General features: G+C 50.1%; 1 protein-coding gene across 6 annotated transcripts in view; it reads left to right on the forward strand.

Annotated features, from left to right (window-relative positions):
• Positions 1-23,240, forward strand: part of Eip74ef (Ecdysone-induced protein E74) — a 189,865-nt gene that overhangs the window by 94,671 nt on the left and 71,954 nt on the right. The window contains exon 1 of one of the 6 annotated variants that reach the window (XM_076771078.1): positions 21,057-22,626. The exons of the other annotated variants lie outside the window; for them this stretch is intronic. Within the exon in view, the coding sequence (XP_076627193.1) occupies positions 22,311-22,626 (316 nt within the window). The 5' untranslated portion in view covers positions 21,057-22,310. Of the gene's footprint in view, positions 1-21,056; positions 22,627-23,240 lie in introns of those variants that run through there. 6 annotated transcript variants of the gene reach the window in all.

A 23,240-nucleotide genomic window follows, 5' to 3' on the forward strand; every position in this document is an offset into this window, starting at 1 on the left:
CGCGACTCGTTCGCCAAGTTCCCGAAAACCTCTCGAGCCGGGTTACGAGACGTTACGCAACGCGGCGAGATCCGGTTACCGCCGCGAGACTCTCGATTACGCGGCGAGATCCAACGAAAGGGGTCCGCGATTTCCACCCGACTAAAACTATGTACGCTATCGTTTATAACAATCTTGTTAACCTTCAAATTTCTATTCTCTTCTTGCTATCTTTATCCTTTGTCCTGGAAGTATCGCGCCACCGCCATTGTAGCCCGAGGATCGATAGAGTCTCGTATCCTAATTCAGCCACGACCGGAATTAATTGTAAAAGCGCGCCGCATGCGGTAATTAACTCGCGAGTGAAAGCCTCTTCGAGGAAGCCGGGTGAAAAAGCTTTCTGGAACGATCGATCCGCCGGTGTCTTCGTTTCCGAGACAACCTTGACTCCTGTCGCCGGATACCTGGCGATCATTATTCATATTATTCATTTGGGGGAAAAGAAACCCTTGGGTACAACGCCAAGTTGGAATAGTTTGAACTGTAGGAGGTACGAAATTATTACTAACACCCGACTAACTAAAAAATGGAAAACTGTTAGATGCACATTGCAAACCTGAAGGCTGCTCACAGCTTCTTTTCTTTTACCGTGGACGGTGTCCGGTTGGAAAGTTTGCCCGATTAAAATTCAATTTTGTTAGTTCGACGACACCGTTTGTAATGGAAATGGACCGCCCCGTTGGCCGTGCGTCGATCCACGTCCGCGGGGAAATGGAACGGAGGAATTTCGGAGCGTCCACTTTCGTTTTCTCGCGCGTTCGAGTTCGAGTTCCCAGAAAAAAAGATAAAGGGAGTCAGAAGTGTCGACCCTGGATTAGTTTTTGCGAGGGTGGCCTCGATAGGACGTTCCTGACGAGGGTTGGCGTGCTCCCGGCGAGGGATATGGGGGGCAAAACCGCGCGAAGGGGCTGGCGAGGGTTCGTGTTGGCAGAGAGGCTGTTTGTCGGCGAAACGGATGTCTGGGTTGGGGTAGGACGCGCCTCGAAGGTCGTCCGGAGGACGAGGGTAGGGGTAGGGGTAGGTCAGCACCCACCTACGCATCTCGAATCGATACTCCTTCGATCCGCCGCTTAACTCTCTGCGACAGGGACTACGCCTTTCGAGAGTAAACTGCCCTTTTCGGGGGGAAAAATAAAAAAATAAAAAAATAATCCTCCTCCGTGGACGTTTAACCGTGGTTCACGGGGGTGGGTCGACCTTGGGGAAAATAGGTCCCCGAAACGAGCAGGGTGTCGTCGGGGAAGATCTTCGCTCTCGTTAAACTACCGCGAAACGTCCAACCCTAAAACGAACGACGCCCGACGTGGGCGGCCTACGTTCCACGGGGGACGTTTGTGCTCGGTTATATAGACAGACCTGGCCGAAATTTATTTCAAATTTAAATATAATCGCCTTGGTCGCCTCATAGTAAATTGAAATACTGTTTTTATCGTGGCAGATGTAGGAGATGTTCAGGCGTATGCAACGATCGGGGTCCGTCGCGCGCGACCGTTTCGCGACAAAGCGGTATCTCCGTCATTTCTCGGGCTCTCTGTCTCGGAGCTTGTCGAAATCCAGCTTCGCAGGGCTCGTTCGATTCGACTTCCTAATCGTTCGTTGCACTAGCCGCGGTCGTAAAAGCGTCACGCGGTCGTAAAAGCGTCAGCCGGACCGACCGTGCGCGAAACAACCGCGTCGGGGCCCCCAGGTAGCCGTGTGTGCGTTCCCTCTGTCTCTAGCCGTGCGCTTCCGCCGCGATTTATTTCGTTTTCTCGCTTCCTCGTTTTCTCCCTTTTCGCGTCGCGAGGGCTCGCGGTGCACCTCTCCTCGTCGCTCGGCCGGGATCGTCGAATTAAACGCGACGTATGGTAATTTAAATCTTGACCGGACGGGCCCCTTACCCACGCGATCTGTGTAACTCGAACCCGATCCTCGCGTTCGAATCGTTTCATTTTGCTTCCACTTGGAGCGCCGGGATAATAAACTCGACGTGGTCCGCGCCGTATACTTTGGCCGCCGAATATCGCTAGTTTAGATTTTGGTGATTATTTACTTTGGGGGCTTCAACACCGATTTTAATGATTTTGAAATGTGTTATAGAAAATAAGATTCTGAATAATGTCCTACACGTGTAGTCACTACGCGGCCTTAGTTTCCGAGATATTTGCAAAATTCTGTTGATATACGTATATGTGTGGTAGCGGGGAAGGAATGTTCGGCCACCCCTGGGAAAAATTTTAATGGGGGATAACACGAAAATGAAGAATACCAATTTGTCGATGGAGGCTTCGTTAAAAAGTTATTAACGTTTAAAGTTCAGCCCGTAGTGAATTTTTTTCATATATAGGCGACGTGGCAAAGTGTTAAACGTTTCGACTGTAGCGCGGCGACCATCGTCACGCGTCTGTTTACGAATCGATAGCCTCGAACCGATCGTCGATATCCTATTCGAGATCCCGTTCCTATTCTCGGCCAACGGCGGACCGAGTTTTCCTCGTCAATTTGTCACGGAAAAGGAAAGCGTTACGGTATATCTAACGATCGATCGTTCGATGTCGCCAGACCGAGGGGCCCGTAGAAAGCCAGCGTCTCTGGGGGCCCAAGGGACTCGTCCGCCGTTGTTTTCTCGCAAGCGTTTTTCTTTCTATTCTTAGACGCGTCGTAGAATCGCTCCCGCGGCGTCGGGGATCGTCCATTTCGTCCTATTTTTATTTCACGCGATCGAGAACCTCCCCCCGAGTCATCTGCCTGTTTCTAACGATGTATAAAATTGATTACACGACGTTAACGATAACACAATTCGCGTTGTATCCGAACGCAAACGCGTCGAAACAGGGTTTACTTTAATATGGTGTCCTCCTCGATCGTTCGAAGCCAATTTTATCGGCGGTCGTCGATCGTTAGCGCCAAGATTTCCAGGACAACGCGTAAATTTCGCGACTGCTCGTCTCGTTCTCGTTCCCCTTGGACGGCCGTGTGTGCGCGCTCGAAAACGTACCCGAAGTCGCCACCGGCGTTACGCAATCAGAATTCCTCTCGCTATTCGCGGCGCCTGTGCGTTTCGACGCTTTCTTCGACCAGCACACACGCCCCCCTCGGGACCGAATATCGGAATCGATGATTTGCAAACAATGGCGCCCGGCCAAATTCGAGCCACGCTCGATTAGGAGACAACGTGCTCAATCCGTCCGCGGAAACCGACGTTTTGGTACGTCATAATCCTACTCTCGTAATTATTTTAGGGTCCTCAACTCCGATTTTGATGATTTCGAACTTTTTCCTATACATACAGGGTATTCGCCACCCCTGGGAACAATTTTAACTTTCGATGAAAAGTTATTAACAATTAAATTCGAAAATTTCAAATCGTTCTGGAAAAATTATTTTCGTTTGCGGGGGTCAATTACAATCATTTTTGGTGATTAGACACACCCTCGAAATCCTACCCAGTTTCGTCTTGTTTTGGCCTCTAGAGTCTCCTATTAAAATTTTTCCCAGGGATGGCCGAAACCCTGTATAGTTACACACCTCTCGATATTCTCGATCGCCAAGATACTATCGTGGACTCGTCTCGAACATCGAGATATCAATATTCTCTAGACCTCGTACAACCCTAGAAACGCGGGGAACCCGCTATTCTGTCGAAGATTTCGTTGGTTCCGTGGTCGGGACGCGTACGGAGGGAAACGATGTCGTTGTTCCTTTCGCGCGGAATAACGCACGTGCGTGTTGGTGGCGGCGGCATTCTTGAGCGCGCAGGTAGGATGCAACGCGCGCGAGGACGGGCCGTAGCGCGGAGTGGAGAAAAGTACGAGCCTCAGCGGGAGAGGGGCGGTGAGACGAGGGGAGGGGAGTTGCATCGAGTAAGCGTGGAGCAACGGCGGTGGTCGCGCGGGAGGGGTACGGGGGTTGTGACGGTGGCGGGGTGGGGGGCACAGAACGGTAGGGGGCACTAAGAGTAGGAAAATTCAGGTCGCGCCTTGACATACTTGTACTTACCACGTGCATCGGCCGTCCGGCGCATGCGCGAGCCGCCTCGTCTTGGATGCACCCGCGGACTATCGCGCGCGCGAACGACGCTCCACTCGCGTTGCATCCCGCCAAAACCGAAACACGAACGCCCTTACCCCGACCAACGGAGTAAATGAATCGAACTATAGACTCGACAGGGAGATTTTTTTACTTTCGATCTCGAATAACGAATGCCTCGAGAGGGGAAACCGCTGTAATTGGTGAAAGTACAGTTCTCAGACTACTTGTAAAAATTTCGTATGAAACTATTAATTATTGTAGCCGTGAGAAGCCTCCAAAAATTCGTTAGAAATGGACGGACGTGTAATTTTTCGAATTGCTGAACCCAGTTTCGCATAATGGTGTCCTTTCGCGCGGAAGTAGAACCGCCCGCGGAACGCGAGTATCGATCGCGAGTCGAACGACGTCGGGTCGAGTCGCGGGGGCGAGCGCGAATCGATATCGAAACGATTTTCGAAGCTGAGTTTCGCAGTCCCGGTCGTCGCTGATCATGCAAACGCATCGTTTCGTCACGCTTCGAATTAAGATCGACACCGAGCGCGTTTTGCAATCGATTTTTCCGCGAACTGCTAAATTTTCGATCGACTTTCGCGAGGATCCACGCCAACCAACACACAGAAGCTCGTCGATTACTCGCGAATAAAGAAACTTTTGCAACGTATATTAGATTTGGTCGCCTAAAATTCGCCGAGCCCCGATATCGAGTGACCGTGCAACGGTTATGGCAACGCGAAACGCAGGTAACCGCATTAATTCCGCATTACGAAGCCTCGTGATTTCGAGCCGATTCGACCTAATTTGTCGGTCGTGTAACATCGCCGTCGAAGCTAAAGAAAATGGAAATAAAAGGAAAACCGCGATCCTCGAGCAGCTTCGGAACAAACGGGCCTCCCCAGCCCCGTTCATTTTCGGTTGTTCTTTTTAGTTTTCGTTTGCTCCTCGCGTTCCCTCGAAAAACTGCTTTCCACCAGCGGAGAAAAAGGCCGGGGAAACCTGCGAAAATCACTCGACCCGCGGCAAATTCCGCGATAATAGATCGCATTTCACTGACAGGGAAAATGGCGTAACGCCGTTTTCATCGAAGGAATCGAGGTTACGGTATTATACGGCTGGGATGGTGGCTGACGAGCGCGTCGAGCGTGCATACGTATCCAGCTACACCTCTTCCACCGATAAACGCGTTATCGTAGATCAAGCTTAATCGCCAGGTCCCGTCGTTATCGATCCTTCGTCGGGAACCGATAGTCAAAGGACGATAATAGAATAAATGCTCGGTCCGATCGATCGATGTTGGTCGTTGGATAAGTAAAGCAGAGTGTTTGGAATGTTATGGAAATAGTGTCGATTTCGTTGGCGCACGCTCGGGAAAAGTGGCGTTCCGCGGAAGGCAGACGGATTCGCTGTCGAGGGAAAGGCGAATCGGTCTCTCTGGCAGCGAAGAAAAGGAAAGAGGCAGGGAAAAAACTGCATAGTTTCACTGGCCGCCGTTGCGGTACGCGGGCTCACGCGACCTTAAGCCGAGTTCTCACCGCGGAATCCCCGCGGAGCTACGTCGACCGAGATTTCTTTTTCCATCCCCCGACTGTTCGTTTCTTCTCTTCCCTCCGCCATCGACACGACGTTTCGTAGTTTGCGGATCTCCATCCATCGATGGTGGTCATAGATTTCACCCAAAAAAGCTTTCGTTGATGAGGTCGGGATACGAAATAACAAACGAACGAAATGGAAATTTATACAAAAGTAAAAATATGGCCGCACAGAACCGTTCTGTTTTACATGTTACTGGTTCTCGGCAGGCGATGGCCAGACATCCATCCAGCGCCTGAATAATTTCTCGTTCGACGAATAAAAGAAAATTCACGCGACAGGGAGGGTTAACGACATTCCGGGCACACGACCCAGCTCTCGCACTTTTCCTTTCTTTCGTCAGTAATGATAATCCGTACGACAATCGCGTATCCTTCGATAGCCTAAACGCGATCCAGTGTCTGTCCGATTCGTGAATAATTTTAAGAGGCCGTGAAATTGGGTCGCGATGGTCTGCGATGGTTAATCCAGCGCGATCAATCGGTCCCCCGCGGCGGGAGGTGGTACGCGAAGGCTCCCGATACGTTTAATTAAATATTGCATAGTTCTTATAGTCCGTCGGTGCGTTTTGAAAAGCGTCGTTAAACCGCTGGCACGCACGACGCGCTCGAAGGACTCCAGCGCGTTTTCGTTCGTCGAAGTGGGGCGTTTCGCGCGAGAGGAAACTGAAAGACAGGGAGAGAGAAAAGAGAAAAAAAAAAAGAAAAAGAGAAAAAAAAAGAAGGAGCAACATTATAATTTACAGCGTATCGACTTCTTTCGTAACCATACGAACGGCCACGATAACGCGCGGGGAAATGGTGTCACGAGAACGAGTCACGGAAATTAGCGACCGCGCGGCGAGAGTCGGCTCGATCGAAGCGCGGTTTACGGCGGGTTCTGGCGGAGAGACGCGTGGCGAAATTAGGCGAGCCGTATCAGGGATACAGGGACGTGCATCGAGCGATCGCGGGAAATCGACGAATCGACCGTCGCGACGTTTTTACAAATGCCGCCTAGCAAAAGGTAACTGCGAAAGAAACGTCCGTAACAACGATGCTGCAAATACAATTCGCTCGATCGGCGCAAGGAATGCTTTCCAATGGATGATTTGACCCTCGAGTGGACTCTGAATCTCAGAGTCTAACACTTTTAGAGAAGTTACTGAAACGAATTTCAGGTTATGTGTCGAAGCATTTAAAAAATAATTACCATTAGTGGAGGGCCCCATAATCCACTTAAGGGTTGAAATGAACCAAATGATATTTCGTAATATCGTACGAGCGCTGAAGAAATCGTCACGTTTCGTAAATCTGGCGTTAACGATTCCTATTTTTGTTCTCTGTTTTTTTTTTTAAGATTCTCCCTCGAAGTTAATATTCGATGGTCGTAAATTCAGGGGTTTGGAAATTGCATTTCGTCAAACGACCGCGGTAGCGTTAGGGATTAGGTGTGTATTCAGGGGGGTCCCCGTATTAGGGATACACGGGGACGAGTATCGAGCGGTCGATGGGGGAAAAGGACGCCGATAGATCGACGGTTGGCGAGGCGAGGCGAGGCGCGCGCGCGAGTCGGGCTTAAAGCGATGCAACGATGCAAAGCCCGAGTACATAGTCGGCTTATCTAGGCCAGGGCTAGCGTGGCGAACGAGCTGCTCGCTGTGCCGCGTATGTGCACCGAACGAGCGCGCTGCACGTGCACGCATACGTGGCCGCGCGCGCCAATGCAGGACCGGTGGATCACACGCGCGCGTTTTACCGGCCCGAAATGTCGTCGCGAGTCTCGTGCGAAGCCTCTGGCTATCTCCTTAACCAGACCCGTTGCACCGCCAGTCGCGAGCCTCTCGCCTAGCCAACCAAACGCGATCCCGATCTCACTTTCGATCCGCGGCGCACGCAGATACCCAACGCATCGTCGATTTCCACCTGTGAGATCACCTGTGGCTCCGATCGCGTGTGCCACTTCGAGCAGTCGATCCGACCGACACCAAACGCGTCATCTTGTTCCACGACGGGGGAACGGCTCCGCTGTCCGCGAAACCTTTTCCACCGCTGTCGATCGATTTTCTTCGTTCCATTTTAAAATCAATCGCTTTTCACTCGCGTACGATACGCAACAAACGATATCTATGGAATCTCGTACTAGTCTCCGGTTTTCTAACTCGATAGGTTCGACCGGGGCAAATGATTCCCTTTGTTCCTTTGTTCTCCGCGGCCTAGGCGGGAAATTCAAATTCAGAGTTGCGTTTCGCGAGGTCCCACGTGGGGCGGGTTCCCGAGCGTGTCTCGATTACGCAACCACCGGTGTTTGTCTTGGAATTACCGCGGAAAACTTTGCTGCTGGAATTTTCCAGACGAACGGGACAGACGCAAACGCGGATAAACACGCAGCCACCGAAACGAGGCGATAACGCGCGCCAGCGGAACGATTATATTGTTTTGACATCGACGAGGATCAACTTCCATGCCGAGTTCTTCTGTAATAATCAGCTGGAGAACCGATATAATTATGGAATAAAAATAACACAGGCAGGGAAAGTCAAGACGTAGTCTGTTTAAGAATATTTATTTAGCATCGATGATACAGCTTCCTGAAATTAAAATGTCGATCGTTGCTGCTTAGGTATTCGACTATAAGTGAATCTAACAGGGCAAGCATATTTGTACAGTAGAATTCTGAGAAACTCGACGAGAGAGTCCGTTAAATTTCGTCTACCGGTACGGTGGCCTCTCGAGGAAATAAAAACGGTAGGTTTTGGGAAAAAGAAAAGAAAACGAGGAAAACCGACCGTTTGATGTTCGTCCTAATTCTCATTAATTCTTCGGTCGAAAATTCCGCGACAGGTTACGCCAGCGAGCGAATTTAACGAGCCGGAGCCACTCCGGGAGAGAAAGAAGAAAAACAAGCAACTCGAGGAGAAGGACGAGTCGCGCGCGAGAGCGAAACGAGTCGAGCCGAGTCGTAGCGAGCACTCGATTTAAAAAATCGAGAACTCGAACGACCGATCGAGAGCTCCCTCTCGGTATTAGGGTTAGGTTAGGTCTGCTGTCCGCTCGTCGAAAACGAGAGCCGTTTCGCGCTAAAGAACCTTCGCCGAAGCAACGATATCGAACTGTACAAACGCTGGGCCACCGAGTACAGTTTCAGGGAATCTACTTCGGGCGTAAAAAGGTCTCTGGAGAGTCGTTGCGAGAAAAACTGTAGCAGACACCGGAGGATCGTGCTATCGACTTTTCGACGACCCAACTGTTGGCGGAGGTATGGTCGAGGCGATAAAAAGCATTCTATAGCAGTGATTCTTAACTCCTCGCGCGAGAACTCGCGATATCGTCTGGCAAACGTAAGAAACACGTGTCGGAGCACGGCAGAGGTTAGGTACAGGTTAGGTCTCCGTAACGCGACACCGGACGCTTCCTCGGGCAATTTTTTCGCGCTCGTCTCGCGAGAGGAACCGTTCGGTATCGATTCGCGTGCCCGCTGTAGCCGTTAACTAGAACTCGAAGCAGGAAATAAAACCCTGAGTCACTTTTAACCGCGTCGCATGACGCAGCGTGCATGACAGCCGCGCTCGCGAGCGTGCCCGCGCCGTGACACAAATGAAGCGTATTTTTGCGCGAACGAAAGGGGACTCGCTCGGTCGGTCGCGCGTCTCGTACGTAACGTCACCCTCGGTCTGTGTTTTTCACCGTTCCACCACCTCCTCCCCTCCCTCTTGTCCGTTCCGTCGTGCCTCTTGAAAATGCACGACGCGTTCGAAATCGTTCCGGGGGAGATTGAAATTCGTCGGACGTTCGTCGGCTCGACTGGCGCTCGCGACGACGGTGCACTCTGTGACGTCAATGTTTGAGGAGGCATGGAAACGCGAAGGATAGGAGGAGGATACGATTCCAAGGATGCGTCCCGAGAGTTCTATCGCGGGCTTGCCCGCGGGGAAGATCGATCAACCGAAACGCTCACTTGTTGACGCTTTTCGTTTGTTTACGTCTGCCTGGACGTTTTTTTCGTTACAATATTCTATAAAATAGTCGTGACGCACGATGAGTAATGTTTAACCTTTAACGGTATAGCCAGCGACGAAAGTGATCGAAAATATAGTTTAGCTATACGTTTTTCCCGGTTAAAGGTTAGACGAAATTTCCAAATTTCCTTATAAGGCTGGCGTGCCTGCAGTACCGAACCTGTTTGCGCTTGTTCTGTATGAAAAATAATCGTCTCGCGCGTTTGTTAGGAACTAAGCAACGGAGACTCGTTCTTCCTGGGCAGAGTCTGTGCAGGAACGACGAGGGTTTTTCTGTTGGTCGGGGCATCGCCTTAAAAATAGGTCGGCGTCCAGCAGGATGTGAAAAATAAGACTCGCGGAAGGTGTCGGTCTTGCTGGTAGCACCTTGGTCGGCTCTAGCCATCCGGCGGTCTCTGGCTCTTTCCTCTATCGCCGCGGTCCTATCTGCCCTCTCTGTCCCTCTCGGCGAGCGTGTCGTCGCGTTGGTTCGCTGAGTGTGTGCGCGTTGCACGGCTCCCTCGACTCTCTCGGCTCCTTCGACTCGGTCCGCGAGAGTTGCAGTTGCAGTTGCGGGCTCGGTGGGGGTACGCAGGCCTTGGGAGAGTTCGCTGCACCTCTCGAGTCCGTCCGTCTGTCCGTCCGCCCTCCTCCCCTTCCTCTCTTCTAGCCCCGCGCCGTGCGTCTCCTCCTCCTCCTCCTCCTCCTCGTCGTTCTTCGGCTCGTTCTCTCGATCCTCGGCCGTCGACGACTTCCCCTTTCCAAGCCGTCGCTCGGGACTCTCGCACATGCAACCGACCGCTAGCATGCACGCGACTCTACGCTCGCGTTCTCCTCTCCTAGAGGACACGGTTTGCGCGTATATGTACTTGCGCGAGACCCGTGCCTCCTCTCTCCTCCTCCTCCTCCTCCTCCTCCGCTTCCTCCGGGCGCTCCTGCCGCCTTCGAGAAAGAGATACGACGCGATCTTTGGGCACCGCGACTCGAAGGGACGTGTGCCTCCGACGCGTCAGATTCCTCCACGGGAACCGCGACCATCGCGCTTCGAGGACTTTCGATTAGGCTACAGCCTTCTCCCGAGAATTATTTCTTCGCGAACGTTTCGCCCGCTAGAATTTTATTTACTCAATCGATATTAACCCCTTGTGCCTGACTCGTTACAATTCTTAATGTCGCACGATCACGAGGCTACATTATCGAGTCTTATATATCAAAATTAACACATTTTTATTCGTAAAACAAATCTATTCTATCTCGTGGTCATTCTTTGTACGAACATATCTAAACAAAATTATGTACGAAAAACAGTCGACGAACAAAGGCACAACTATCCATCTGCTTTCCGATCACGTTGAAGAGAGTATAGCCAGGAACAAATTCTTCGAGGATGCGTATATTTAATGGTCCATGGGCAGTTTTTCTCGAACGTCTATAAGTAGTCGTAAACTGTACGTGGTTGGTGTACGGGTCGTGGCAACCATGTTCGATATTAGTGGCAACACGACGGTGCAACTATCGTGCAACAAATCGTCGCTGCATGGTCGGTGTATCGTTGCAACTGGACGTACGACTCGTCGTGGAATAAATCGTTGTTGCGTATATCCCCTATTTAACCGCGTCGGTGATTCGTCGCGTTCGACGATCGCCCGCGGTGGACGATTTGTCTTCCTCTCGGCGCGCGAGTCCGATACGCGTGCTCGCGCCTGATAAAGGAAGGCGGCGTCTCGCGCCAGAAAATCGCCTGCCCCGAGGGAAATCCGTCGCGAAACAGAGGGTGAACACGCGCGCGGTCGCGGCACTAGGAAGAAACCGAGGTTTGCCAAGTTGGCACGTTCCGTATCCCTATCGCGCCTCCAACGATTTACGTTTATTGATAGCCGCCGTGGCACGGATCATAGATCGAACGAGATCCTCCTTTTTCCAGCCCCTACCACCGATAATTCGCGACCATCGCGATAAATATAGCCCCCGTGACTTTATAAATAGCCAACGAGGAATTCGTGGGCGAGAACGCGCCGGTACGTTAAACGCGATTTAACTTCCTGCCGAGAACCGGCGAAAAGACAGTGGTGGTAGTATCGCATTAGGGATTACGGTCTATCTAGACTGTCTTTTCATTCCATCTCAGGACCCCGAAACAAGTAACAATGTTGCATAGGAACTCGTCGGTTCGGTTACTCTGCTCGCCCCATGTAGAGTTTCGTTTCGAACGATTACGAGCAGTACGTGGAACCGTGCCAAGCCGTGCGCGGCAGCGATCGACATTGTAGACACAATAACGAAGATCGTTTTAGCAATAATCGGGGCCCGTGCCCGGACCTGCCTCAGTGTCCGCTCCGTGCCCCGCGGGGACCGGCTTGCCCTTGGGCGAGGGGGGCGGGCAGTGAGGGGACGTGCACGCGTTAAACGCGTCTCTCGATCGGACCGCGCAGGTGCGCGCGCCTCGCGTCTCGAGATGAGGCTTCGATAACGCGTTTACGGCCGCGCGGCCAGCCAGCGCGCACCGCCAAATTATTCCCGCGCGTAAACGCCGCGCGCGAATGAGTTATGCCCGTTGCGTGCGTGTGCGCGTGTAACGGAGGCGTTCGAACCGATTGCGATCTTCGCTGGAACGTGGACAGTGGCGCGCGGGAAACGGCCGCGTGAGAACGACTCGCGGATCGCGAAAATCTTACGCGCCTCGAAACGCAGGAAAACGGCGACGAGGTCGAGCAACGGCAGGGTGGAGAGGGTAATTACCGACGAAAGACTTGGCTCGTTCGCGTGCAACTCTAGATCCGCGGACGCTGATTGCGCGCGTATCGAAAGAAAAAGTTACACGTTTGGATTTGTTTGTAAATTTGAAAGAATATTCGATCGTCGCGTCGGAAGAGGTGGGGATTGAATCGTGGCTGGCGGCGCGACGCATCCGGCTGTAAATGCGAGCGTCTCTCGTTTCGAAGCGACGTTTGACGCTCGCGAAAAGCCCTCTGGCGCGCGGGCAACGCCCAGAGCGTCGGCGTCGACGACGCGAGGTGCAGCAACCGAACGGAATAATAAAATAAAAAGAGCGTTTACCGAGGCGGGGGGCCGCGGCGGCGGGTGGTTGTGTTCCGGCCGCGTGTGACCGAGCACATTGTAGACACAATAAAGGGGAACGCTTTAAACAATAACCTCGCGGCTCGTTTGGCCGGACGTGCGTCTGAAGCGCGCGCGCGACGTTCGTGAGTCCAGGCCGGGGTCTCGCTGGTGTGAGTTCGCAGAGCGCGCGCGAGCGCGTCTTGGGCTCGTTCGAATACGGACTGCGGACCTTGGAAGCCGTTCGTAGCGGATCGAGGGAATCTTTCCGGTTCTCGCGGATGCGAGCTAAGGGGGATTCTTCTTCTTCTTCTTCGTCGTAGTCGTGGTCGCGGTCGTGCGTCCTCCTCCCTTCGTTTCCCTTTTCCTCCACCTAATACCAACCCGTCGATTCTCCTCCTCTGCTTTTCGTGTTCCTCCGCACGAATAGAGAGCTCGCCGGTTCCTGCAACCACCGAAAAAAATGCTTTCGCCGCAGGTCGCTTTCTAACAATATTTAAGAGACCACAGAAGTTATATCTTTTTATCAAAGATATTAAAAGCTACGAGAGGTGCAACGAATCCAACGAAGGCCTTGAAATGGGATGCGCGTTTCCTCCGCTTGTGCTTCTCCGTCGGAGAAAATGAAAGTCGCGAACCGTAGACCCATTTCTGTAGACGTGAAATACAAAAGTTTTCACTTTCGAGAAGGATGTTCGAACTTTCACCCACTAAACCGTTCGGTAGAAGAGCTAGTCGAAATTGGATCTGCTAAAATTCTCGTTCGATCGGATCGCTCCGTAATTGCACTTTTGGATTGGAAAGAGGACAGTTGGTCTCCATTGTTAGGTAGGACGTTGGCTGACCCAGAGCCTGTTAATTTATTAATCGGGAATGATCGAAAATCGTCGGTTTCACGCGACGCGTTGCTAATAGGCGGGTAAAAGCGATCGCGGAGTTATCCGAGCGTCGATCGGCGTACTTTTTAATTGGATTATTACCGGAGGGGGTCCGGGGCGGCGGGGAGACGACGAAGAAAGCGGTGGCCCGCGCGGCGAGAGAGAAAAATATCCTCACGATAGGGAAATTGGCGTAAATGGACGATGTGTTATGTGGAACGTGGCGGCGATTTCGCCCAGTAGACGCGGTCCGTCTGGCTTTTCTCTCTCGCCGCGGCTTATGATTTTGCGCCCGCGAAAAGGAAAACGGCGGCCGACACGCACGCGTCGCGCCACGCACCCTCGGTGTCCTTGGAAAGTCCCGATCACGGAGAGGCTCCTTCACGGTTTCTGGCACTCGGGGCACCGGCAACGGGCTCCGTTCGGCATGGCAACCGGCCGCCCGATCGGGCACGAAACGGCGCGCGCCCGCTGCGTCCGATCGAATCTAGCCGGTCGCAGGAAGGACGCAGAAAAAGAAACGTCGCGCGGAGGGAAGAAATCATCCGCGTCCACGGGAGAAACGTGTTGTCGGGGAAAAGTGCGCGTTAGTCTCGGCCTGAATCGCCGGCTAATACTCTCTTCCTCGGCTCTTTCGTCCCCTCGTACCCCTCCTCCATCCGAGCCTTCCAACAACAAATTAAAATCGCGGTTTCGCGAGCCAGCCGCTCCAACGAAAGTTCGCCGGAAATTTCGAGACACTCTCCCCCGGTCATTTCGCTTTCTTTCGGACTCTTTAGGAATGCTTATACAATTTACAATATTATTAATTTAACCCTTGTTGATGTCAGATCCCATATTTAAAATCGCAGAACACGCGAATATTATTTGAATACATATTCTATTTTGCACTGTTTTCGGGAGTCTGACATCGACGTTTCAACGAAACATGAATATCACGAGTCGAACTCGTAAATATCGATATTCCATATCGTGTTTCAAGTTCCGATCAATTGGGCGTATGGGTTAGGCACGGTTTCTTCCGAATAAATATTATTAAATATTACTGCTTACTTTTTCTTCATTGTAGCTTAAAAAATTGCCTTGTTTTCCATACCGCTAGAGTTACCTCACCCCTTAAGAAATAACGAACCAACGGAGGATTACGTAAATTACCAAAATGGCCGTCGAGAGGGGTTAATTCGTCGATAGGCGTCTAAGAGATCGCGATAAGGTGGTTATCCGTCCGTGTGGGAACAATGGGGCGGCGTTCGCTGAAATCGCGTCCACGTAGGTCAGATAAAAGTGTTTCCCGCACACGGGCGTGCATCAGGAACGGAAATAGAGTGCAGATAGTCGGAGGATGCGCAGAAAGTGACGTCCCGTCGCGTCGAAGAAACGCTCTCGACGAGAGCGGCCGTGATGGATTAGAAATCGTAGTTTTCCTGGATTGGGCGTCGTCCCGTTCCGAGATCGGCGAGAGTTACCGAGGTTTTCTCTACCAGGCCTGCAACGACGGCCGTTTTTGCGCTAAAATAACTCCCCCCCGGCCTGTCCCTCTCGCGTCCACGGAACGACAAATCGAGGACCACGACGACGGAGCGCACGGTGCCGTGCCGCCGCCTCCGGAACCCTTTAACGCCGCGCGTTCCTCGCTTCCTTTCGTCGCGGAGGCGGCGACGCCGGCGCGTCCTCGATGTCTCTCGAATCGCAGAAAGTGATCTTTTATTAGGTCGGCTGCGAGCGAAACGTCGTTTTACTCCGCGTCAAAGGCATGCAGCTCTTTCAGCGCGTTGACCAGCCGCGAGGATTTTTACCATTACGCATACCTCCGAAATCTTATCCACGGAAAAATTATTTTCGGCTGCGGGGGTCAATTACAATCATTTTTGGTCATTACACATACCCCTGAAATCTTACCCACTTTCGAGAAAAAAATTCGAGAAAGTACTGAAACTTTTAGACGAAATTGAAAAATTTCAAATCATACTAAAAAAATTATTTTCGTTTGCGGGGGTCAATGACAATCATTTTTGGTCATTACACATACCTCCGAAATCCTATCCACTTTCGAGAAAAAAATTCGAGAAAGTACTGAAATTTTTAGACGAAATTGAAAAATTTCAAATCATACTAAAAAAATTATTTTCGTTTGCGGGGGTCAATGACAATCATTTTTGGTCATTACACATACCCCTGAAATCCTACCCACTTTCGAGAAAAAAATTCGAGAAAGTACTGAAACTTTTAGACGAAATTGAAAAATTTCAAATCATACTAAAAAAATTATTTTCGTTTGCGGGGGTCAATGACAATCATTTTTGGTCATTACACATACCTCCGAAATCCTATCCACTTTCGAGAAAAAAATTCGAGAAAGTACTGAAATTTTTAGACGAAATTGAAAAATTTCAAATCATACTAAAAAAATTATTTTCGTTTGCGGGGGTCAATGACAATCATTTTTGGTCATTACACATACCTCCGAAATCCTACCCACTTTCGAGAAAAAAATTCGAGAAAGTACTGAAATATTTAGACGAAATTAAAAAATTTCAAATCATACTAAAAAAATTATTTTCGGTTGCGGGGGTCAATTGCAATCATTTTTGGTCATTACACATACCCCTGAAATCCTACCCACTTTCGAGAAAAAAATTCGAGAAAGTACTGAAATTTTTAGACGAAATTGAAAAATTTCAAATCATACTAAAAAAATTATTTTCGTTTGCGGGGGTCAATGACAATCATTTTTGGTCATTACACATACCCCTGAAATCCTACCCACTTTCGAGAAAAAAATTCGAGAAAGTACTGAAATTTTTAGACGAAATTAAAAAATTTCAAATCATACTAAAAAAATTATTTTCGGTTGCGGGGGTCAATTGCAATCATTTTTGGTGAACAGACATACCCCCGAAATGTTGCGCATTTTCGAGAAAAAAATTCAGTACGGGCGGAACTTTAAGTATTAATAACTTTTTAACGAGGCCTTCATCAAGAAATTGGTATTCTTGATTTTCGTCTTATTTTGGCCTCTAGAATCTCCCATTAAAATTTTTCCCAGGTACAAAACAATCTACCTGTCGTTAAAAAAAGAATCACAGAAAAAGGCCGAAGAAATGGCAGCCTAGGCAGCAATACTCGCTTAATGCCGCGTACCTTTTAAACTCTCCTCGAGTTAAATTGATAGATCCCTCGAGTGTCCGCGATGCCACGCGTAACGTGCAGGGCTCTCGGTTCGTATACAAATGGATAGTAAATGAGAAATGTCTGTTCAAATTGATACACGTGGGCACCCTGGAGGGCCCACATAGCTGCGTATCGAATTGGATACGCATGGCGATCAACGCGTTGAACCTCCGTACGCAAGGTGCGTGCATTAGGAGAGGGAATAAGTAATACGCTCTTTTATTTTTTTATTCAACGACTTTATTCGCTGTGGAAGAAGGAAAATATGCAGTGTACATGGAAGCATAACGCGTAATAAGTGCGGTTATACAATATTTAAACAATAACCAACGTCGTGATTCTCATTATTTTCAGAATACATTTGTTTATGAATAGGAGGGGGCAAGAGCCTCTTTGTGCTACGGTATTGCGAAACTCGGCGAATCTTTCGCGTTCGAAAATGTCTAGAAATTCCTCGCGGGCACTCCCGAAAGAGGATCCGCGAGTTTTTTCGAAACTCTCGTCGACGTCGAAAATCTTGGTAGATGACTTCATCGATTCGAGAGACGATGGTCCGTTTGTCGTCCGAAAGATGGAGGAACGATAGCTGGGGAATATCTCGACGGAAAATAAATATCAACCCTCCGCGAGCTCGGTGGAATTTCTCACAAGATAATTTTGTAGTTCCAGTCCATCTTGTTTCGGATCCTCGAACGCAGCTGATCGATTTGTAGGTTAGGTGACCGTCCAGCGCTGAAACATATTTCGTGGAATTTTATTCGCCACAGTGGAAGAAGTAGGTTGGAGGTTTTGTTCGATCAGTGGGCAAGGAAAATATTCGGAATCGAATCTCTCGTTTATTTCGATGTACCTCTTTCAATGGAGTATTTAGTCTGCCTCGTGCCACCCACGGCTCGATGGCTTCGTCGGTCTAAACAAAAGATTGTCTCTACATCGCAGCATTCGGCACCTATCAACCGTATATTGTTACAAAAACACGGATCGCTTTGGCGCGGCATTCGTCGAAGCTGTATTTTTAAAACAGCGCTAGATAACGAACGAGCCGCGATCATTATCGCGACGATCGCCACTCGAGCGACGCGAGCAGCGATTCTCAAACGTCGTCGCGAACCGACTGGGTCTTCAGGGGGGGAAAAAAGAGCGTGATCTTAAAAGGGTGACCCAGTTTAGAGATAAATTTAAATCGTCGGATGGTTCCTGTAATTCAGAAGCTGTGCAAACTACGATAACGCTTTGGAGTTATCGTGGTCGACAGCGTGGCCTGATACGAGACGGATCGGTCGCTACCGCTTCCAAGGAAATTGTTGCACCCTCGAACCAAATATTTACTCGTATACGTTTTTCGTTGCTAATCTAACGCGATCGTTTCAAATAAAATAGAAACGTGAAAAGATACACGGTTAAAAATAATTGTATAAATTCTTGCTAGAAGAGAGGTTAGAATCGCGATTGTCGTTCGTACGAGCGTCTTCCGTCAAATTGTTGCAGCCACCCATGGGACAAATTTTAATGGGGGTTTCTAGAGGCCAAAATAAGACGAAAATCAACAATACCAATTTCTTGATAGAGGCTTCGTTAAAAGGTTATTAACAATTAAATTCAAAAATTTCACGTCGTTCTGGAAAAATTATTTTCGGTTGCGGGGGTCAATTACAACCATTTTTGGTGAACAGACATACCCCCGAAATCCTAATCATTTTCGAGAAAAAAATTCAGGAAGGTGGACAAATTTTTCGACAAAATTCAAAAATTTCAAATCGTTCTCGAAAAATTATTTTCGGTTGCGGGGGTCAATTACAACCATTTTTGGTGAATAGACATACCCCCGAAATCCTAATCATTTTCGAGAAAAAAATTCAGGAAGGTGGACAAATTTTTCGACAAAATTCAAAAATTTCAAATCGTTCTGGAAAAATTATTTTCGGTTGCGGGGGTCAATTACAATCATTTTTGGTGAATAGACATACCCCGGAAATCTTGCGCATTTTCGAGAAAGAAATTCAGTACGAGCGGATCTTTAAACGTTAACAACTTTTCAAGCCTCCATCGACAAATTGGTATTCTTGTTTAAAACACCTTGGACCCAAACACCCTGTATAATACGATCGTTTGAAATAAAATAGAAACGTGAAAAGATACACGGTTAAAAATAATTATATAAATTCCTGCTAAAAAGAGAGGTTAGAATCGCGATTCTCGTCCGTACGAGCGTCTTCCGCGAAGTTGCTGGATCGCGACGCGTGAAAACGATGTTCCGTGGCCTCCCAGCGTGTATGTGTGTGTGTGTTGCGTTTTCGGCAACAATGGAATCGCATCCGCGGCGGCAGGAAGCCCGATTAAGGCCAGCCAGTTTTCTCGTTATCGGGGAAAAGGATCGGGGAAGTCGAAACCCTCGGTCGAGAGGAGGCCCTGTACCCTGTTCGTGGCTCGTTACGCTTCCAGGATGAAATCTCGAAATCGTCAGCGCCGGGGTATAATGCACGCTGGCGCGCGGTCAGCGTGGCATAAAGCGAGGCGATTTATCGAACGACGACCGCTCGAGACGATATCGCGGCGTTTTCTCGCGCGGCGAGGCCTCTCGCGCACGCACACGCATTGTCAGATAGCCGATAAGAGCCTGGCTGATAATCGGCCACGATTTATGTCCGATTCCTATCGTTGTCGTTTCGTCCGCGGCGATCGAGAACGTTCTCGCGAAAGATTCAACGCCCGACGCCTCCTAACCTCTAAACGACCGTCGCCTGCTCTGACTGTACGTTTCGATTTTCATTTTATTCCGTGAAAAACGTTAGACGCGATACCGTAATTGACAACAAAACACGTTGGCACGTAGCCTAGAAACAAATCCGATACAGAAAGCTGATAACTGTAAATCGTCGTTGTTCGAATCAGCGAAATAGTCGTTCAGAAAATCGGGGGACATGGAAGATTGGTGTCAGTCGTACTCGAAAAGCCATAAAATTCGTTGTTACGTACGAGCGGCAACCGACAGATGGGGTAAACCGTTGAATCAGACTGATGGTAACCATTGTGCTTGAGTGGACAATTTCTAGATGGTCAGCCGTGCTGCAAAGAGTTAACGAGACAAAAACCGCTGCCCAAACGCGTTGCGCGATTTATCGTAAAAGAATGTGCACTCGTGCAAAAAGTTTTGCAAACCGGGGGAAAGGAGAGAGGACAAGATTTTCCTTTATTCGTGTTAATAGGTCGCGGCTCGTAATGTTGCTAATGCGCTCGGTAAGAGGCCGATACCGACAGAGTAGGGCATTTAAACGATCCAGGCGAGTCGCTGAAAAACGACCAATCGCGTTAACTAAAATTCTAAATCTGAAAGATATCTAATAGTTAAGGGGTTAATGCGTGAACGTATTTAAAGGAAGACGAGCGCGCGAATACGTATTTTTATGTAACCGGACCGAAGAAAATGTCCGAAGGAATGTTTACCATAACGTTTACTGCACGATCTCGCAACCTCTGCGACCGTGTTTCGGGTTACGCTGTAATAGAAGCGACGCCAAAGAGCCGCGAGGGGTTACGAAATCGGTCATTCTCAAGGTTCGCTTTGTATACCCCGTTGCAAAAACACTTCCGACGTTCTCGGTTGCACCTGTATTTACCGGCTGCAACGAGACACGTCGAATTGGAAGTTCCTTTCCGCAGCGACCTCGTACGCACGTTCACCTATTGTATACCGTGCATACGCAATCGTTCCAGTCTCGTTTCTGCGCCCGCGCCTTCCTCTACGCTATACATGCAAGCACGGCGCAACCTGCTCTCGCCGCTCGAATTCATCCTCGGGAAGACAATGTCAGGGACCGAGGAGACACGAACGAACGCGTCGCGCATCGCACGAAAGAACCGATCTCTCGGGCTGGTTTCTATCGTGTCCGAGCGACGACAAATTGTCGCGAACCTTGAACAAACGAGCCAGGCGTGTCTGTCTCGGCTCTTCCCTCGAACCATCGCGCTCCCAGCTCTGAAAAAAGCTCCCGGTTAAACGACTCGTATTTCACGCGGCCGTTTCTAGCATCGAAGGTTAATGTCACGAGAGCGGCTACGTCAGCGCCGAACGCCGCGGACCGTTTCGTCGTCTGTCCTATCCCAATAGACGGAAAAATAATAGCCGCGGCTCGCGAGAGATAAAAACGGAGGAAAAAGGGTCCGGGGAGCGTGAACGAAGGACGAGGAAAAGACGCGGCGAGCGAGACAGAGGTAAAGAGTCGAGTAAGAGGAAAAAATGACGAAGGGGGGGAAAAAAGACACGAGGGAGAGATTCGAGCAGAAAGTGGGGAGGGAGGGCATCACGAGCTCGAACATTGCGGTAGGCTACGCATCCGCGCATCTCGAGCGACGGACGGCTCGCCATTGTGTGGGTGCCACTCGTGTACGTGAAGCCGGCGGCTCTGATCGAGGCGCGGCGTACGGCCCGAAAAGAACCGAAGTCGGCCGACGGAAAGTGCCGAACGCGGTCGACTGGTGGCTCGAGAAGTAGTGTGCGGTGCACGAGCGCGAGCGAGAGCGAGTCCGTCGCGCGGAGTTGGAGTGTGAGTCTGGAGTAGTGAGTGAACGAGTCTGGACTAGCGGGCTAGCCCGGTTCCGAGTCAGTCAGTGTGCCACCGGCGACCGTAGCCTCGGCGCGGAGAACGTGGATACGCTTCGATAGTTTCTGCACTCGCGTTTTTTCTCTCCTTCTGCCTGTTGTGCTGGCTCCTCCGCGAGAACACCGCCGCGTATCGTACGTACATGCACAGTGAAGCGAGGAGAGAGAGCATTTTTTTTCTCCGTAAGTGGTTACGCGCGAACCGATTTACATATTTCGTTGGATGGCCCCGGCCGAATAGACCGTCGTTGTGAAACCTTGCCGCGATTTACCCCAGCGCCTGTCAGACCGTTTCTCGCGCGACAAGTGTAACGACCCAGGACGCCGGTGACTCGAGCAGAAGGAAACGTACGACAGGAACGATCGACCGATCGAACCGAGCGGCGCGGCGAACGTCGCTAGTATCGAAAACTGTTTGCCGCGAGAAGCTGACCGCCTGCCGGTAGAGTATCCGGCTGTGCGTCACGCGTGCCACACGGGACGAAGACACCGCCGGAAGAGTTATACCTCCCACGAACACGTCTGTCCTCTTTCCTTTCGTTCGTTCCCGCCGAGCTCGAACTCGAGCTCTCTAATCGCGTTTCCACGCGGATTTCGTTGCAAGTGTAATCGAGTTTTCCGTCGATCGATCGGTGGGAAAAGCAAAGTGGCCCTGGATCGCGAGAGACACTCGGAGATCTCGGTCGGTGACATTTCCTCCATTTTTCTTTCTCTCTCCCTTTCTCTGTCTGTTGTTCGATCGTACAGTTCGTTTTGATCGCGGAAACCGTGTGTTCTTTATCGAGTGACGGTGATATTTCGACGAGCCGAACAACAAAAGTCCGCTCGAATATCGCGAGAATCGGCGAGTGTAATGTTTTATTGTTTCGACCGTGCGTCGAACGCAAATCGTTGAAGATCAAAATGGCAACAGTTGTGTGGTAACCGTGGATCTACGCACGGATAGACTGGCAGCAAGGAAGAAACGAGGAGGCGGCAAACGGTAGAAACGATGCTCGAGGATCAACCGTTGGACTTGAGCGTTAGGGTGGGAGACTACGCGGAGTTCTCCAGAGAGGAGAACGATCAGGATCACGACCGGAAGGAACCGATCGACGACTACGGGAATGCCGCGGCCGCGCTCAGGTTACGAGGATGCTTCGTCGCCGCTACGACGACCGAATACTCCCAGGAGAGGGAGGATCGTACCTGCTCCGAAGACTCGGACGACTCGTGTTCAGACAACAATCAAAAGGACGGTACCACGAGGTCGAGGTCCAGACCACCAGGCACCAAACCCTACAAGAAGAATCTTATGAGACGATACCGTGAGTCCATCTTGCTGAGTTTCTCTATTTTCGCGCCCATTTCGGCCGCCATTATGCGCAATCGAAAACCGCACGAAACAATGACAGTCGTACGCGCGAAACGTACATCTTCCTTCGTCGCGAGCATGAAATTTACGGTCCACCGACCACCACGTCGTCTCATTTTCGATCGTCGACCTTCTTCTTGCTCTCTCGCCGAGACCTAGGTCGACCTTACGGTAATTCCATCCTAATTAAGAGTTTAATATTCACGCGAGACCGTCCGAGCGAACCTCCTCCCCAATCCGACAAGGAAAAGTACCAAACACGAAATCGATTCTTCTCGAGTGTTCGAAATACAGAGAAAATTATTATTATGGAACCGAACGTGTCAAACGACGATCCCAACGATAACGTTTGGCGAGAAATTAATACGTTTATCGGTCTTAACGATGTTATTATTCTTGGCAGGAAAGAGTTAAACGAGCCGCTCGTCGTAGGTTGTTCCCTAATTCTTACTTTTTGCAATAATTTATGAAACGACATATTTCGGTCACAGTTAATAAATGTAAATCGCAATATCTACGTGTCGATGTGCAATTCTGTTCTTAACCTTACTTTATTCGAAACCTGAT

Source organism: Colletes latitarsis, chromosome 8 (genome assembly GCF_051014445.1).
Source record: "Colletes latitarsis isolate SP2378_abdomen chromosome 8, iyColLati1, whole genome shotgun sequence".
In the NCBI taxonomy this organism is placed as follows: domain Eukaryota; kingdom Metazoa; phylum Arthropoda; class Insecta; order Hymenoptera; family Colletidae; genus Colletes; species Colletes latitarsis.